At 42.0% G+C, this 19,612-nt stretch overlaps 1 protein-coding gene across 4 annotated transcripts in view; it reads right to left on the bottom strand.

Annotated features, from left to right (window-relative positions):
* Positions 1-19,612, bottom strand: part of AUTS2 (activator of transcription and developmental regulator AUTS2) — a 1,314,883-nt gene that overhangs the window by 730,026 nt on the left and 565,245 nt on the right. For all 4 annotated transcript variants that reach the window (XM_049903251.1, XM_049903250.1, XM_049903253.1 and 1 more), the window contains one exon: positions 11,977-12,012. In XM_049903251.1, the coding sequence (XP_049759208.1) occupies positions 11,977-12,012 (36 nt within the window). The remainder of the gene's footprint in view (positions 1-11,976; positions 12,013-19,612) is intronic.

The following is a 19,612-nucleotide window of genomic DNA, read 5'->3' on the forward strand; positions in this document are numbered from 1 at the left end:
AAGTCAGCAATAAGGAAAACCTAGCAGCAGTCAAATTGTATTGTCAGTGACTTGGATGAAGATCAAAGAAGCCCATGTATAGCACCAAGGGATTTTCATCAGCATGGAGCTAAGAGGGAAACAATATTTTAGATGGCATACTCTAAATAAAGTTGGAATAATGGACCAAGTGTACCATGACAAACTTCAACGGAGATAAAAAGCTAAGGTCCACTTCTTACAATTGAATTTTTTCAGAAAAGGGATTTAACAGTACCACATATGAAAAAGACTTATTGTTACTAGTTAACAGTCACTGCCATCAAGATAAGAGAACAATGTGATGTAGCTAGCAGGAAAACTGATGTGATCTTCAACTATACCAACAGAAAAGGGTATCCGGGATAAGGTCACAGTCCTACTTGTTAAGTCTACGCCAACAATACCAGGCTCCTCTCTAAGTCATGTTTCAGAATGGTGGTTGGACAAGCCAATTTTGAAGTCCCTTCTAAGCCAGACCTGGTAGCGTAGTGGTTAAGAGCTACGGCTGCTAACCAAAAGGTCAGCAGTTCAAATCCACCAGGTGCTCCTTGGAAACCGTATGAGGCAGTTCTACTTTGTCTACAGGGTTGCTATAAGTTGGAATCGACTTGACGGCAACAGGTTTTGGTTTCAGACCTACAATTTCTGTAACTCTAGCCTACGTAAAGCCCAAATAATAGGTCTACTTGGGTACCAAATTAGTAAAGCTGGCAACTTAGCAACATACAGGTGAAAGTAACTTGTGAGTATATTATGCCCCTTAAATGCTGCTGAAGGCTCCCATTTCATCATGATACTTAGCTGTTTAATATTTGATTAAAAGAACATACTGCAATCATAACAACAAAAAAGAACCTATTGGACTCCCTAATTTCCTTCTCTTCTCAGAACATTCTAGTTAATGCTCCTCTTTTTCAGAGAAACCAGGTTTGCATACAGACCACAGAGGTAGTTCTTCTGCAAAGTTATTAAAAAGCGTATTTTAAAAAATTCTCAGGGAACCAAATTTCTTTGCCTCCTTTGGGTTTAAGGTGAAACCTATCTTCTCTTTCTTCCTATGCACAGGATACTATCCTACCTTCCCTTGGCAAAATTAGACCTGTTTCCCAAAAGGACTGGAGAAGTAGATTATTAATGGGAACTCTTGCAAAAGGTAGAAAGTGAATGTTCTCTTTGGGGATTAAAAGGAAACAGAATTCTTGGGAATAGCAAGAGAAATTTGGCATACCATGGACTTGGGTGAGCTCCTGGTGGGCCTCTGTAATGTTACCTACAGGATTCGGTTCTGGGACAGTCCAGCTGTATATATGAACAGTCATTTGCTGGCCTGGGCAGGGTTTTATGAGATGTGATGAACATAAGAAACATTAGAAGGACACTACGAACCACAGCTGTTATGCCTTGCTGCATTTTTAATGTCTCCTTAGAATCAGAGGCAACGTACACAGCAGAGCATTTAGGCAGGAAATGCTGCAATTATCTGGCTTTACCACGCCATTCTAAATTTGCTACTACATTAGTTTATAAGCTCTAATAGTCAGTCATCACCTTTGGCAATGTTCCTACTTGAAAACAGCCACAATCCTGCATCGAGATTTATGACCAGGGACTTGGCAATGGAGACTGAAAGTTGTTGGTTTTTTTCCCCTTCTGCAAACCAGACACCAAAGATTTCAGAGCAGAGATTAAATGTAATAGAAAGCAGGTTCCTTTAACATGACTATCACAGGAGCTAATTACTAAAAGAAAATTGGAGATCATTCATTAGCCTGCTAAGCAAATTAAGGTTTGTTAACAGTGATTTATAACGCCAAGCCTTGGTAACTGTGCTGGTCTTTTCAAGTGTATGTGTATAGGACTTGACAGTTTATTAACTGTGCTATATCTAAACAGCTTGTCACCAGGGTGCTTTTGTTAAAACGGCATTGTATTTTAAACGGATAAACATTTTTACACCAGCAAAAGGTATTTTAAATGTTTGGCTTCTGAAGTCAAGTACTGGGAGATAAGTGAAGTGTCTCAAACTATCTCAGCTTCCAATAACTCTTGTTTACTGCTGGAGCTGACTGTGGGAGAGTGTGACACTGAGAGTTAATATAGCACTCTTCCTCTTTAACAAGCCCAGCTGTGTATTTTAACCTCTTTTCCAACGACACCCCTGGTGTTGCTGTAAGTTCCTTATGCAACGGATTGGGAGGCATCTCGTTTACAATTTCAGGCAAAAATATTTTTTTAACGAAGTTAAGCAAAGGAATGAGTCCTCTGATCTGAAAGATTGTGATGGACAGTCAATAAAACTCCAGGGCAGTTAAATCTATCAAAATAAGGGTCGCGTGAGTAGTCAAAGTCAATTTCAGGGTCCAGCGCCACCATGGCTCTTGTATAACTCATACCAACTAATTTGACATTCCTCTAATCAGGACATCTCCAACGGGAATAAAACAACCTTCCTTAAAGCCAGTGTCCGAAAAAAAAAAAAAGTAAAAATGGAGATAAAATTCTCTCCAGAATTCCATGACAGTGAGCTATCTCGTCCCTCTGGGATTGCCCATGCACTGTCCTGAAGCCTCTACTGAATTGTCTTCATGACCAAGAGGAAGTCTACAGCCTCAATATTTCTATTACCTGGGTGGCACTGTGGTGAAATGAGTTCCTTTATGTGGCCTTTTGCCTTGGTTCTTTGGAAAAACAGCTTGAGAGATTTTTCCTCTAAACCCTGAGGCGTTACATTTAACCCTAGTTTTCTACCCAAGAGGGTCTGTTGCTTTTGTCCAGGTTGGTTGACATTTCCTGGGTAAGCTGAAAACAACTTGGTTTTGATACTTTTTCTCCGGTCCTGGGCTGCAGCCCACCTAATGACTGGTATGCACCTTGCAGGGACTGGTCAATAGACTATGCAAACGAGGTAAGTTATAGCCAACTATGCAAGTGAAGTGTCTGTGGCCTACCAAGAGGGAATTGGTCAGTTCGTGGCTCTAGTGGGTGTGCCATGCCTTGAAATTGAAAAGGAGTGGTGTGTATGAACACCCAGGTCCACAGAGGTTTTGAGACAGAAGAGAGGCAGCAGGAAAATGCAGAAGGAAGAAAGAAGAGATAGAGAGAGCGAGGAGGCAAGGAACCTCCTAAAGCAACTGTAACATAGTCAAGGGTTGTAACACTGAACAAAGAGGCAGGCTTGGAAGGGGCCCAGGGGCAGAGCAGGCAGTGACAGGCGGCAGGGCCGAAAGGAGCGGGAGCCCTGCCTCCCACCTGCCGATCTTGGGTTCACCAGCTTCTGCAGCTGCGTCCTGCACTGAAGAAGGGAGACTGTGCCCACGTGTTTCTCAGCCTTGATCCTGAGTTGTAGCCTGTTCATTAATAAACCACTTAACTGTAAGTATGGCCTGTGACTTCTGTGTGGCCATCGCAATGGATTACTGAAGCAGCAGAGAAGCAGACAGTGTCCTGGGAGGGACAGTGAAAAGGCTGGAGAGTGGAGGTGTGTCTGACCCCCACCTCGTGGGAATCAGCTACGGGTTGATTCTGGTCATCATCGCCGCTGAAGTTAGACAGATTCTGACAAAGCCACTATCACTACTACCCCCACTCAAATTTTACAGGCACTAATTGTTCAGCGCTCAACTATTAGTGAAAAGGTTGGCATTTCAAACCCACCCAGAGGCATCTCGAAAGACAGGCCTGGAAATCTGCTTCTAAAAAGTCACAGCCTTGAAAACCCTATAGACCAGCTCTACTCTGCACACATGGCATAGGTTGCCATGAGTTGGAATAGACTCGATGGCAACTAACGATAACCTTAACTAAGTAATGTAAATATAAAACATTACTTGTTATTATTTATTAATTCCAAAGAAAGGCAGACTTGGCCCTCAATCAAAACCTGGAATCTTTTCAATGCTGACACTGAAAAGCAGTGCTGATTACACAGAAAAGAGACTATGACCTTGCATAACTGTGGCTCAAAAGGCAGCAAAGAATGGGAGCAACATGGACCGACGTGGCACACAGTTAAGTATAAGGTAGCCAGAACCGTATGTGGTGTAATATTAGAACCAAAAACCTTTTAGCAATTCTCCAGTCCAGTGGCTGGTTCCTCAGAAATACCTGAAGGGCCAGGAAAGGGGGTGGGGAGGCCAAGGAGATGGGCTCTGTAACTCATTTCACCACAGTGCCACCCAAGTACATAGAAATATCATCACGAGCACCTGGGTTTTCATCTTCTCTCTTTTACTGCAGTTTGCAGCAACAGCAACAAAGATCCCTGTATATGGCAAAGCTTTAAAAATAATTAGCCTATTTCCTCACATGAATGTCGAGAAAACAAGAGTTGAGATTGGAAGTCGAAACATCAGTCAATCTTTTCTTGTCTGATTAACCTATTCACCAAATTCTTTAATTCCCTTGTACTGAAGGAGAAAGTTAAAGCTAAAAATGGTGGGAGGCAGAAGACAATCTCCACAAGGTGAGCTAGAAAATCACCCCATTTGGAGCTTCTGCAAATGATTAACCATCTTCTACCAGAGAGTCGGAATCGACTCGACAGCACTGGGTCTGCGTTTTACCAGAGCTTAACTTGAAATGTTCACTTAATCAGGGTGTGTCTGCTCACAGCGCATTGATCCCATTCCCCAAATTACAGATTTAGAATATTTTGTCATGACAAAAAGAATGAGAATTGCAAATGGAACACAGAATGATATTTTCAGTCTAAGGCCCTTAAAATTAGAGACTTTATTTGTGCCTATGTGGGGAAGTCTGTCAGAACGCAGACACCTGGTCCTGGCATAAATCAAGCCTCCAGTATAACTAAGATTAATTCCCTAAGATCACTGGTCCCTAACCTTAACAAAACAGCTACTTCAGTGTAGATTCAGGTTTTGTTACTTTATAGGAGGCAAACACAGTTTAGGGTACAGTTCACAAAGTTGGCAACTTTTCACCATTAGGAAGAGCAGCCTATTTCATTGGCCAAACTGTTTCTGCTCAGTACACAAACAGCTTTAAAATCACTGGTAATGTCCTACATCTTAAGTTGGTGATGGACTCCAAGATAATTGTTTTATTATTGTAATCAAACAATATATTCATGACAAATCTTTTTATATGTGTTAAATATTCCCTAATAAAACATTTTAGTGACGCTGTGATCACTTTGGAGGCAGGGTGTCTGTGAGGCCAAAGTTTCAAATCTCATTGGTGCCTCACTGGGTAACTGTTATGGGGCACTCTGGGAAACTACACAATGAGATTTCAAGGATCTTTTGTGACAAGTGTAAGCTTGAATTTGAAGGACATACTGAAGTTCTTACAAAGTACTTGATATAATTAATATAAATTTTAATGTTGGTGGCTGTGATGGTTAAGATTGTGTGTACCTGGCTGGGCCATGATTCTCAGTGTTTTGGCAGTTGTATCATGTTGTGATCACTTCCCTGTGATCACCCCCATGATGCAATCTGTTGAGTGGTACCGGTGGGGGCAGGGCCTGTGGCAGCTCACCACCCCCTCAGCCTTCATCTCTCCATTCCCCACCACCTACTTCCTGATCACCTTGCCGATGCTTTTGGCTTGTTCTGGATCTAGCAGCTGCCTCATGACTGACCTCTGGTTCTTGGGACTTGAGCTAGCACCTTACCTGTCGATCTTGGAATTCCTTGACCTTCACAGACTGTGAGCAGGAGCCCTGCTCTCCGACCTGCTGCTCTTGGATTCACCAATTTCTGCAGCTGCATAAATTGGAAAAGGCCTCTATCCTGGTCCATGGACTTGGGGCATTCCAACCTCCACAACTGCGTGAGCTGTTCCCTTGCTATAAATCTCTCTCTCTATATAATTTATATGCTTTACTGGTTTTGCTTCTCTAGAGAACCCAGCCAAAGACAGTGATGATATTTTGTTCTTTCTCTATTTTAGCCACCATATCATTAAAGACATACAAACTTAAATTACCAACTACCTACTCCACTGTACAAACTCATTATCTTCCTAAAACCAGTTCTTTTCCTCCTGGGATTCCTATATTCAGGAAACTGCATCACAGTCATCAATCCTTGGTTTGACTTCTTTCTCATTCAATTTTTAACAGGTCACTAAGTTTGGTTCTACCTAGAAACCATCTTGTTCCAACTCACTCAACTTCCTCCATGGCTTTATTCCATACTCCCTGTAATCAGCCAACATTCCTAACCTGAAGTGCTACTCCTTTCCAGAAATAGGCTACAATCAAAACACTTCCACACCCTTTTATGCTATTTCCTCTGAGCTTTTGTCTTTCTGGCTCCCTCTGCCTTGAACTTTGTTTCATCCTTTCTTTACCTGTTGAGAATTGAAATATCCATCAGGCTCTGCACAGTTGAAGCCTCCTACAATTAACCAATCCTACCCAAGTGCTCTACTTACACTTCTCTCATAAGGCTTACTGGTTTGCCTTGAATCAAATTCCACTGTGTACACCCCAGTCTTGAGGGCCAAGCTTGCACATTATTATTAGGAACTAAGAATAGATGTTTAATACATCTATTTGTGAGTTTAAATGAATTGAACTCTCCATCTGGTGAGCCGTTTTCCAGCTCAATCTTTATGAATGAGTCCAAATGCTCCAATAATTGAACTCCAAATTTTAAAAATGTTTCCGTCATAAAGGTGCCCTGAGTTAATTACTAATAAATAAAAATGTTACAATCTTATTTGGGAGACAGGTTCAAAACACTACACTGTGTTTACTTTAAATATAAATACTCAAAATTTATGAATCCATACTTCAAGAATCTTCTCCTACCATCACTATCAAGTACCAGCAAGTAGGGAGGAAGGCAAGTCTATTTTCTGCTTTAGGTGGGGCTGCAGTCAAGGTCAGGCTGATGTAGCTACACCTCTGAAGTAACAACCCATAGAAATGTAAACAGCGTTAGCTTTTTTGGGAAGCCCAAACCCTCTCAAACAAAGTATGTCAGAAATGTTTAAAAGCATCACAAAGGAAGGCAAGCACCCTGCTCTATCTCTTCACATCTATAATGGATCACCTAGAAGACGGAGAAGGTGCTTGATACTTACTGAAATACAAAAAGTCAGAAGTATCTGTTTAAAGAAAAGCTCAGCATTCTAAATATTCTGTTTAAAAAAAAAAAAGCCCAGTCTTTTTAAAGAAACTAATTCCTCTCTCGCCTAACAGTAAAATCCACTCTGAAATTAAAAAAGAAGCAACCGTGGTTAAAAAAAAAAAAAAAAAACCACAAATCAGTTTTGAGAATTATATGAATTACAGGGAAGGGAAAAAGGCAATATTTCAAGGATTTGTAGCCAAAAACTGAGAAAGGGGCAAAAAATTGTTCCCTTTATGACCTTTATAAACCTGGCTGGAAAGACACGGGTCAACATTCCGTACTGGCTGCCTAGCACCAGCTCTATCAACACAACTTAAGTTGTCTAGGGAGAAAATAAACAACTCACACCAATCACCTTTTCAGGTTTATTGTACTGTACAACTCCTCTGGATTATATAATATGTAAGTTTTGCTCTCTAAATAGAAATGGGTCAGTTTCTTTGATAACTTCTAAGTGGGTCTATTACTAGCTGTGATCCATCTGAGGAAACTGAAAATTATTAGTTGAGAACCCTTAAGAAAAAAATCACTGGAGTTTATAAAAGCAGGCCAAGCTAAAGGAGTCTCTGAGCCTAAGATACTTAGCTAGAAAAAGGCTGAAGGTATGTTCAACATCTGGAATGCTGAAGATAATAAAAGCCTTTTTAAACAAGGCCCTTTTTAAACATCTTAGCTAGAAAAAGGCTGAAGATTACCCAGAGAAGCAGGCAGGACATGTTGCCTGAATAAGTAAGGCTTTATTTCCTTTATACCAGGGCTCAAGTTCAGCCTGGAATATAAGCCACCCCAACAGGCAACTCCAAACTACAGGCATATGGAGACAAGTGCTTGGAAAAAATGAGCCCAGACTTTTCCTGCGATGACACTACAGACCACTGGTCATTATGAGGTATTTCCCCTGGTCTTCTCACTCTAATGCCGTCAGGTACTTCATTCAGGTGTGCCAGGGCAGTAACCTTTTTTTTTTTCCTGGTGTCAGAGAGCAGCAACCATGTAATACAACCTCATACAACTTGATGTATTGACCAGGCCTTCCCTAACCTCCCAGCCCAGACCTATTTGCTGCTGGCAGTTTTTAAAGGCCTCAAGTGGTTCTTAGTCTGAGGGAGAAATAAACAACTTCCATAGACAAATTAAGGACCCTGGTGGCACAGTAGTTAAGAGCTCAGGCTGCTAACCAAAAGGATGGGAGTTCGAATCCACCAGCCATTCCTTGGAAACCCTATAGGGTAGTTGTACTCTGTCCTTAGGGTCGCTATGAGTCAGAATCAACTTGACGGCAACGGGTTTATAGACAAATGAAAGGGGGAAATGATAACGTGAATGGCCCATGGCACAGGACATTACAACATCAACATGATCACAGAGGATCATAGAGAATGGATACGTATTTGTTTTACATTCAAATATCGAGCTGATTGGTACAGAGTTGACCAAACATAAAACCACAGGCTCCTGAAAAAGCTACAAGAAGAGCGCACTGAGAATAAAATAATCTTATCCCTATAAGCACAAATTACAAAACCTACTTTCGTACCATTTATTTCTGGTGGTAATCTTCTATCACCACGACACTACACAGTCATTTAACCATGTTTATTCCATCCACCACCAAATATCAGGAGATTATAGTGTGAGTAACAGAAGACAGTATTTATTATTTGTGATTATTGAGTACTGTGCTATGCGTGTTAAATATTTTGTCTCATTTAATATCGACAACTCTATGAGACAGGCATGGAAGAGGAAACAAATTCTGAGACATTAAATAACCTACCTAAACTCACACAACTAGTCAGACAGAGTGAGGTTTTAACTCCAGCTTATTCTGCCTCTATGTTCTTAATTATACACTATGCATAATGAAACATCAAATATAGACATGAGAAGGTAATAGAGCCAAAAACATTTAAATTGAAAAGAAAATGTGTTCACTGCATTAACGTTTAAAAAAAAAGAAAAGAAAATCCTACACACACTCCAACAAGTTTTATTACTCTTGCCAAAGAAAACAGCAAATCAATTCCAACTCATCTATACTTCATTTATATTTAGAATATGAGCTGGGCACGAGTATGTACTGCATATATATGTGTGTGTGTCTCTGTGAGTATAACACCCACATTATTCAAAAGCTCTCACTAATGTGAAAAGTTTGTTCCAATCTTTCTCTATTTTGTCTACTTTAAGAATCCTTCGCAATATGCTTATGTAAACACTGATTCTAGCTGCTGTTCTCATGTCTCAACTCTAATGCTTTTAAATAGATTGGAAAAGTTACAGACCTAAGCAGACATCTCTGGAACATAAAACCAAGGAGATATAAACAAATATAACCAGATCAAAAACAAAGCCTTCTCCTTCAAACCCTTTAACTTGCCACCATGATAAATTAAAAGGACCTGAAAGAAAGTAGAACATGCTGGTCCTGGTCAAGGGTTGTGTGTGTGTAGGTGCACACACACATGCACACATTCACGTGACTGTGTTTTATTCATATACTTAATGATTAGCATTTTACCTCAGTTCACTGAAATCTCTAAGACCATAAAATCTAAACAAAATAGGATTCTAGGGTTAGAGAGTGATGCTGGAGTATGGGAGGCTGTTGAAGAAAACAGTTCCAGGTTGTTAAAGCCATGAAGTGTGTGCTTTCAGTTTTCTCATACTAGAGTTCGCATGTGGTTCACCTGCATTAATAGCTCATTGACTCTGCAGGTGATTTGCCACTGTCCAAATTTCAGAGATGAAGAGGATTGGGGATGGAATCCAAATATCACCATTCCACTTACCTGACACTGAACCTTCTTTACAGGTACAACTAAAAGGTTATTATCACATCACAGATCACAAGCACAGGGCAAAGAATGTGTGTTGGCACAAAACACAAGAAAATACCTTATGAATATATCATTTCCATTTAAGGGTGTGAAACTCATCGCTGTTGAAAGTGCTTGAAGTATTATATGTGATATTTTGGAACAAAAGTTGAAACAGAAGATGCTTTTTGATGAGGACTTGGCAATAATACAATGGACTTTGTACTCTGATAACACAGTAATCATATTATTGGAAACACATTTTAAGTAAGGCATTTTTGTCATAGCTGAGAGCTGAGCATACATCTGGTATATATCTTCTCTGTGTAAGCTAATAACAGTACAGGTTTTTTATATAACCAAAATAAGGAAAAATTTTTATACTCATCTAACACATAAGTGAAAAAAAAATCATCTTAGATTCATAAAGGCTCTCTACTCATAAGCATGTATTATTAGAGAATAAAAATAAACATTTCTGCGACTACAGAGAAACACAAGTGACAAAGCACAATGAAAATCTCGATGTTAACAAAGATGGCTTATTCTTTCAGGGTGATCATACTGACAATAAAAAAGTACAAGGATGTACAGTCTAGAAGAGATCAAGGACTAAGGTAGTGGCTTTGGCCTCGTTTCTGCAGAAGAAGGCAAGAGGGGAACATTTAGCTTTTGGATGGAGAAGAGACACTGGCAGTCTCCAGATTTTACTTCTAGCATGTCAACCCACATCCAGCCTGGTGTGAAGGGATGGCAGATGGAACTGCTTCTGTTATTCCGAGTGCTAAAGCAAGAGACTGAATGTATCCTGTGTGCCTCTGCATGTGTGAATATTCAGCCACAGTGAGGAGGAGCCAGGATAAGGGAATACAGTGTGCTAACTATATTAAGCAGATACCAAATCAGCTTTACCCTTTTTCTCCTCATATGATAAATTAAGATTAAAAAAAAAATCAACATCTAGAAAATACCACTTCTGCCAAGCTTGGAAAGACTTACTATTCAATGAGATTATGTTGGTTTTAATACATTTAATGTAAATATATGGAGAAAAATGTGTGGGCAGAAGAAAATCAGGAATTAGCATTTTAGAGTGAAGAATGTTAAAAACACTAAACTGAACCAGTAATTATTTTCCATTTGTTTTGTTTTCTCAGAAAATGCTAAGTAGGCATTAGATTATCAGTGTTCACCATTCAGAACAGAAATGAGATTCCTGTAAACACCAGGAACACGGCTACATTCCATGATCTCTTGCTGTGTAAATAATGCTTACTGGCAACATTAGACAGACAGACAGATGACAGATACACAGGCAGACAGACAGATAGACAGACTGATCTCGAAAAGGATTATGGAATCCAAAAAGGGTAATTTTACTATAAATAAATCAAGTGACATACTTTCTGTGCATGAAAAATATTGTGATAATCCCTGAGGTATGTCCCCCACCTCTTCCTTTCCTCAAGGACAGAGAATAAGGTTCAGAAATAAAATACCCCTCTATTTCTTAAAATGAAAGTCTAATGATCACCATAGGAAAACCTAAAAGTTTTCCTACCTACCCAGACTATGAGAGAAAACATCCATTAACATACCACCTCTCACCACAATTTAAAAATGAGTACTCATGGTATACATTGTAAGTTCTTCAAGAGATCTTGTTGGTGAATACACACCTCAATGCGTCACCTGAATTCCATACTCCATGTGGCAGTTCTCACTAGTAAATAATCACAGAGGACAGGTGACACCAGCCAGACTGGTTTCCCTGTACCCACAAAGGTGTGCTACTCTCTTCCACTGCCAGGTAAGGAGCATGTGCCCATGTGCTGGGAACCAGGCCTATGTGTCAGACTGGCTTATGATCCTGAGGGCCCAGCAGATTGAGTCTTTTAAAAATAAAACAATTCTTATTAAAAGGATGGATATCAGTCTGCTTCTTAGACGTTTTCACATCCTAATGAGCATTCATTTTAGAGGTAAATCAATGCCAGTGCAAGGCACACACGTGGAAATTGAGATAGACTTACGAAGTAGCCTGTTCCCAAGCTGGAAGGAGCCGAGCTCTGCAATAAAGCATAAAGACAAAGTGGAAAATCAGCAACAGTTTTTAACACGTTCCAATCCACACAGCTCATTACCAGCCCTTCGAAGGCTTTTCATCACGATATCCCATCACCAGTGTGTTCTGCCCCTTGTCATCTGCTACTGATACAAACACCGAGTGGCTTAATTTTCCCCTTTACATCTCTCAAGAACTCAGAGATGTTAACGTGCTATTTACTGAATTCCAAGCCTCTGCGGTGGACATAATTGCCAATTTATTTGACAGGCAGCTGGGTAATGAATTAATGACAGCATTTCGCCCCGCACTGAGACTAAACAGACACACATCAGCCTGCCTCTCTGACTTGCTGACATTCAATGCCCTGGTCTCAAGCTACTCAGTTCTGTGGCCACAAAGGGGCAGGCGAGAGGAAAAGGCCTGGACTGATTTGAAAATAAAATGCCCAGTGGGTTTGGATGACTTTTCCAGTGTCTGACCTACTTGCCAGTTTATTCCCTAAAGGCACCAGTTAGTACAAACACAGTGCTCTTCAAAAATGAGACATTTTGTAAACATAATTAGTAGTCTAAAATGCAAAGAATGTGTGGGCAAAGGGAAGCAGTGAAAAGCACCGTTTTTCTGAATGTTTCAGCGGCGGGAATTACCCACGTAGGCTGCCGTACTTCTGCCGCACAGGGAACCAAAGCTACAATCATCTGACAGGAACACAGGGCGTCGCTTCTTCAAGTGGAGAAAACAAGCTAAAACATGGGGGAGGACACAGTTTGTGCTTAAACTTGTCTGTTTATATGGCTGTGTTTTCTTTTCCCTAAAACCTCTCCTTACAAGTCCTTTACTTTTTTAGCATCCTCTTTGTGAATAAAAGAAGCCTCAAGTAAGCTTGAAATGAAAAACAAAGATAATGCTGAGTCAACCTTCAGTCTCAGCTCAGTGACTGGGCGAGTGCCAGCAGGCCTTCTTCCTGATGGGCTGGGCTCAGGTTTTACTTTCCCTCTGTGGCCTGAATCACGAGCCACTGGTGGTTCAGTGGTAGAATTCTCATCTTCCATGCAGGAGGCCCGGGTTCGACTCTCAGCCACTGCGCCTCAAGGATTGTATGAGATAGGTATGAGTGGTAGCCACCAACCTTCTGTCAGTGGAGGCCGGCGTATTGCTATGATGCTGAACAGGTTTCAATGGAGCTTCCTAACTAAAACGGACTAGAAAAAAAGGCCTGGCAATCTACTTCTGAAAAGCAGTCAATGAAAACCCTATGGATTTCGACGGTCCGACTAGCAACCAATCATGGAGAAGGGCAGTGTTTTGTCTCATTGTGCATGTGGTTACCATGAGTCGGGAGCCAACTCTCTCAGTTAATAACAACATGAAGCCTAAACTCCACCCTGATGCCCCAGGTATTCTGTTCACTTCTAGTTCATCCACCGCCATGTCCTTCCCGGCCCTGTGAACTGCAGGCAGCAGGGTCCACCCAGCTTATCCATCGCTGCATCCCCAGAGCTCAGCACAGTGCCGAGGACACAGGATGCTTTAGCATTTGTTGAATTAATGCATAAAGGAATGAATGGACCAACTGTACAGGGAAAAAAGGCTCTGGTGAATTTAGCATATCCGAAAACAGAGCAGATGCGACTCTTCCTGTGATTTTAAACTGTTTGAGAAGGAAACACAGAGCTGTGACTACATCCTCAACAAACAAGGACAGCATGCCCCAGGGCATTTCTAAATGCAGTCCCCAGGGCAAAACTTTCTTCACCTCAGTGTTTCAGGCAAGCTCTGGGGAACACAGAGCCACAGATGAGGGATCCTGCACACTGGACTTGGTTTCAAAAATTATGCTGCATTCTTGATCCCATAGCAGTACGTAGGGAAATCCACAGTAGTCATGGAGACAGCGCCTCTGCCAGCCATGAGCCACGTGACAGCATCACCTGTTCTCAGCACCCACAGCCCTCCACGGATCAGAGCCAAGTTAGGTCTCCACCAGGCTACAGTCAGGCCCCGGGGAGGTGAACTCATTTTAGGATTAGTTACTCTGAGAGACCAAAGGATTTGTTTATTTCATTTGTCTTTTTCTTCCTTCCTGCAAATGTGTTTTATCCCAGAAGGAGAAGCACCCCACCAAAGCACCTCCCCACCCCACATCCATATCACCTTCTTGTATACCAAAGAAAATGAAAGCCCTGTTAGACTCATTTTGCATATATATTGTACATTACTCCGGGAGCTGGGTGGAGAAGAGGGCTTTGTGGTGCGTATTTGTTCTGGCTATTGTTTATGCAGGTCTGACTGAATGAGGGAACAGTGGGTATCATTTCAATTTCTGATGTCAACATCAAATTACTTATTTAATTTCATGCCTGGCGAAGCATTGTATAGCTACACGCAGAATCATTTCACTTCATTTGTTATGCTGTGTTTTCGTGGCGACTGGCTTGCCTTCCAACTGACAGCTTTAATTACGACATGAATTTGATTGCACTGCCAAGGAATTAACATAATGCAACAAAGCATTTAAGCACGGTGCCTTATAACATGCCCCCCTACCCCGGCCCCACAGGCACACTAGCCCAGACAGACATACCAAGGAACACAGACACTGCAGCCTCATGTACGTTACCCATCCACCGGTGTTCCAGCACTTGCTAGAACGCATGGAGAATCTTAGAACGAGGCTCTCCAGGTTTGCCGACCCACGCTCCTCGCCCTTCTCCCTACCTCTTTTTAAAGGACAAGAGATTTGAGGCATCAAGTGATGATTTCTGCACGTGACAGAAAACTCTATAAAAGGCCTTCTTCTGATCTATTTCCCCAGATGTCCATGACAATGGAATTTCCTCCCCTCCTGTTCCTTCTCATTCATATTTTTGTTGGCCATTTTTCTGTTCCCTTCAATCATAGCTGGAGGATTTGAGCAGAAGCAGTATGTATGAAAAAAAGGAAATGTCTTCCTGTCCAGCTCTCCAACCCCAATACTTCAGCTATGTCCTTTAGTCACTAACCTCCACCATCAGAGTACATGGAACAGAGGTTCTGAGACCAGTAACAGGGCAGAACAAGTATCACAGCACTGAGGCCTTCATTTCCAAAAGGTTAATAACAGGCCCAGAAAAGAGTCACAATCATTTAAGCCTAATCTAAATCTGAATCTAAACATAACTGGAAATATTTGGTAGATTTAACATTTTTCTAAATCAAAAATTACGTGAACACTCCTAAACCATGAGCAACCACAGATTATGCTAAAAAATGGAATGAATGTTTAGAAACAGCTTTGTTATTACTTAAAATGTATTACATTAGTTATTCAACTGTAGATATGTATCCAGGGGGCTAGTACTGCGTTCTCGTTTTATGTATGAAGAGCCAGACACTAAGAGGTAAAGACCTGGGAAAGCAGACAGCTGGCAAAGCCGTCCCCGCAGGAACTGTGTGACAGAACACTTTTTTCAGTTGGGGTGACTGAGAGGAGGACCAAACTGACTTCAACATTCTGGGTATACTCAGTCAATTTTAGAAGGGAAGGGTCTTCCATTTTTCTTGCTTCAAGACCTATGGCAAAGTCTGTCCAAACTGCAGAGGAGAAGTGACCATAGAATCCAGAACAGGCGACGAGTCCAACTGAGATTTGAAAAACTCAGAGGCGATATTAAAAAAAAAAAAAGGCAAGGAACAAATGCCTCCTTGGATTCAGTAACATTTTAAACGGTGCCATACACCCATGTTTAGGCAAATCCGTTTGCTGAAGAATGAAAAGGACTTCACTCTTATTTCTTCAAGTGGTACAGGGGCCAATGCCTTCATACTGCTAACGCAGTAGGTAAAAATGAGAGCTCAAGAGGGGCTGCGGAAACAGAACAGGAGAACGTGCTCCGTGGTTTGCAAGAGAAGACAGGGCTATGAGGAGACGCTGGCCAGCTGCCTATCTGCTATGTGATTTCCCGGAAAAAAAAAAAAGTTTTTTTTTTTTTTTTTTTTATCAGCCATCTTCTGTTTAACATGGTCTTTTCATTCTGTTGTTTTCTTTGCAGATTCGACCACTGCTCCAGCAGCCTCTGCAAATCACCCGCCTGCATCTCATTATACTGCGAAGGAGAACGTTCTTCCAAGCACACTTGGCCTCAATCTCCATGCCACCAAGGCTGCAGGAACCCTAACGGGAGGCACAGCTGAAAAACATTTTCCAGGCGAGAGAATGTTGCCGCTGACATTCAATTCTGCAAGTGGATATTCATTAAATGTTCCTTCTCTTCTTTCTGTCCCCCCCACACACCTGCCATTCCCTCCATCTCTGTCGCCAAGCTATCGTGGAGCTAAGCTTCATAAACTTATGAAGTTAACATTTCTGTCTCAACAGCTTACATACAACAAGAGATTTCAAAATTCATTATCTATTTTGATGCACTCCATTCATTATACATCTGCACAGAGAGGCTAGGGCTGCCACCACAGCTGTCCAAGGACAGGCTGGGGGAGCACCCTGAGCCTAGCTGAGAGGCCAGGGCTACCACCCACCACAGCTCCCCCAGGACAGGATGGGAGAGCACTCTGCACCTAGCTGAGAGGCCAGGGCTGCCACCATAGCACCCCCAGGACAGGATGGGGAGCACTCTGCACCTAGCTGAGAGGCCAGGGCTACCACCCACCACAGCTCCCCCAGGACAGGATGGGGGAGCACTCTGCACCTAGCTGAGAGGCCAGGGCTACCACCCACCACAGCTCCCCCAGGACAGGATGGGGGAGCACTCTGCGCCTAGCTGAGAGGCCAGGGCTGCCACCATAGCTCCCCCAGGACAGGATGGGGAGCACTCTGCACCTAGCTGAGAGGCCAGGGCTGCCACCATAGCTCCCCAAGGACAGGATGGGGGAGCACTCTGCACCTAGCTGAGAGGCCAGGGCTGCCACCATAGCTCCCCAAGGACAGGATGGGGGAGCACTCTGCGCCTAGCTGAGAGGCCAGGGCTACCACCCACCACAGCTCCCCCAGGACAGGATGGGGGAGCACTCTGCACCTAGCTGAGAGGCCAGGGCTGCCACCATAGCTCCCCAAGGACAGGATGGGGGAGCACTCTGAGCCTAGCTGAGAGGCCAGGGCTGCCACCACAGCTCCCCTAGGACACGATGGGGGAGCACTCTGCGCCTAGCTGAGAGGCCAGGGCTACCACCCACCACAGCTGCCCAAGGACAGGCTGGGGGAGCACTCTGCACCTAGCTGAGGATGAGGGCTCTGATGCAGGGCTAACGTACATACAATATTTAAAAATTCTTCGAAATCACCAATTGTGTCTCACAGCCCTGCACAACCTCTGTGTTATGCTTTTCTCTCTTGAGAAAGATATTAAAAAGGAGAAGGACCATGCTAGGAATCACACAACTAAGACTTTTCTTGTAAGAGTCACAAAATGAGAAGTTTATGGATTTTCCTGTGGTGTTTTAAAAACAAGCATGATTACAAGAGCCTGAAATCTCAATCCCAAGAAAGCTACCTTGGAGATAAACTCATTCAGCTTCCAAAAGAGATACAAAACATATTTGAACGGGAAAATGAACTTCTAGTTACGGGGGAATTAAGGTAAAAATGGAGCATCAACTTGGAACAAGTACCAAGAGTAGAAACCATAGGTCACTTCCAACTTCAGTTACTCATCCCTCTGTTATATCCCAGCTCAAGATGCCACCAACTCTCACCTACACCAACGTCCCCTGGCTTATTTCTGTTTCCACTCTGGCTTTCGTCGTCATCTGCAATTCTTCAGATGAAAGGCAAAGTGAAAATTTTAAAGTAAATATTATAACTCCATTCCTTTAAAAATCTTCCAGTGGCTTCTTAAGCAATCCCTAACCTCACTGCCAATGGCTAGATGAAAGCATGGTTTCAGCCCCCGTGCTTGTCCACTATGTGCTGGCCACACTGGCCTTTTTCCTCTCCCTCAAATACACCACACCACCTTCAGACTCAAGGTCTCTGAACTCATTGTTCCTTCTACCCAGAACGCTCTTCCCCTAGATCTTCAGAGGCTATCTCCTTCTCCTTATTCAGACAATAGATCAAATGTTACCTACGTAGAAAGACCTTATCCAACTACCCTAGTAAAAGGAACAACACACAGCCTTCTGTCCATGATCACTGTTTTGCTTGCTTCACAGAACCTATTACATCAGACATAATTTTCTTTGTTTCTTGTCTCCTCCACCAGAATGGAAACTTCAGGAGGGCAGAGACTTCATCTTGTTTACCACTCAATCTCAAGTGCCCAGAACTATACCCGACACGTGAAAGGTATTTGATAAGCATTTGTGACCAACTGAAACACTGACATATCCAGGAAGACAGATATATAGTACAGGAATAGAGAACAGGCGCAGGCAAGCTGTCAAGAAAAAGAAAAATCAGCCTCTGATAAAAAGCAGAAAAAAGGAGAAACAAAATATCAAGAGTCTCTCCCAGGTCTGGATTAGATTTTCATCTTAAATAAAACAACACAGAAGCTCAATGATGGAAGTTCTCGTGTCTATTTCTTCTTCAAAGGTAGCTAGGGGGACCCAGCACACAGTAATATACCTCAGCAAGGATTTGGAGAGAAGGGAGAAAAGGACAGATGGATGGATGACGACATGATGGGATAGAAAAACAAATCAATAAAAAGGTAAAACCTGGGGAAATTCAGAGTGGGAGAAGTGACCCAAAAAGAAGCAGAGAAATATCCCAACTGTGATCACAATAAATGGACTGAACAGCTACAGACCAATAAGATTAGAGAACTGTTTAGCACAAGACTTACTAGAATTCAATTCCTTTTGACTGTTTTCTGAAATGTTCCAATTCTGTGAAAGTCTGGAACACTTAAAAAGTGTTAGATATTTTTCTATCTTCTCATAACTAGAAATCTAATCCAAAGCTCTCTCAGAGAGAAACCAGAGTCACATCCATGTATTATCCATTTGAATAAAGCCTAAAGGCACTTACTTCTACAGGTGTTGGGAAGGAATTGCTAGAGGAAGTGATACTGAGGCTGGCAGAAGGAAAAGAAAAAACAAAGGCAGAAATATTTCAGAGTATGTATTTACCTCAAACTTCAACAGTCTCTCTTATTCCCAGTGTGTTGGTAATCTTTTTACTCTTTTGGTGAAGTCTTGGGATGAACATAGGTTGTTTGATTTTTAGGAGTTCCCAGTTACCTAGTTTCTCTTCTAGTGTTTGTGCATTGTTAGTAATGTTTTCTATACTATTTATGCCATGTAGTAAAGGCTCCTATTGTCGTCCCTATTTTTTGTCCCATGATATTTACTGTTTTAAGATTTTCTATTTCGGTCTTTGATGCATTTTGAATTCGTTTTTGTACATGGTGTGAGGTATGGGTCTTGTTTCATTTTTTTGCCGATGTATATCCAGTTATACCAGCACCATTTGTTCAAGAGACTGTCTTTTCCCCATTTAATGGACTTTGGAACTTTATCAAGTATCTGCTGCTCATATGTGGATGGATTTATATCTGGATTCTCAATTCTGTTCCATTGGTCTATGTATCTGTTATTGTACCAGTACAAGGCTGTTTTGACTACTGTGGCGGTATAATATGTTCTAAAAAAAGGTAGTATGA

This window comes from Elephas maximus, chromosome 12 (genome assembly GCF_024166365.1).
Source record: "Elephas maximus indicus isolate mEleMax1 chromosome 12, mEleMax1 primary haplotype, whole genome shotgun sequence".
Taxonomy (NCBI): Eukaryota; Metazoa; Chordata; class Mammalia; order Proboscidea; family Elephantidae; genus Elephas; species Elephas maximus.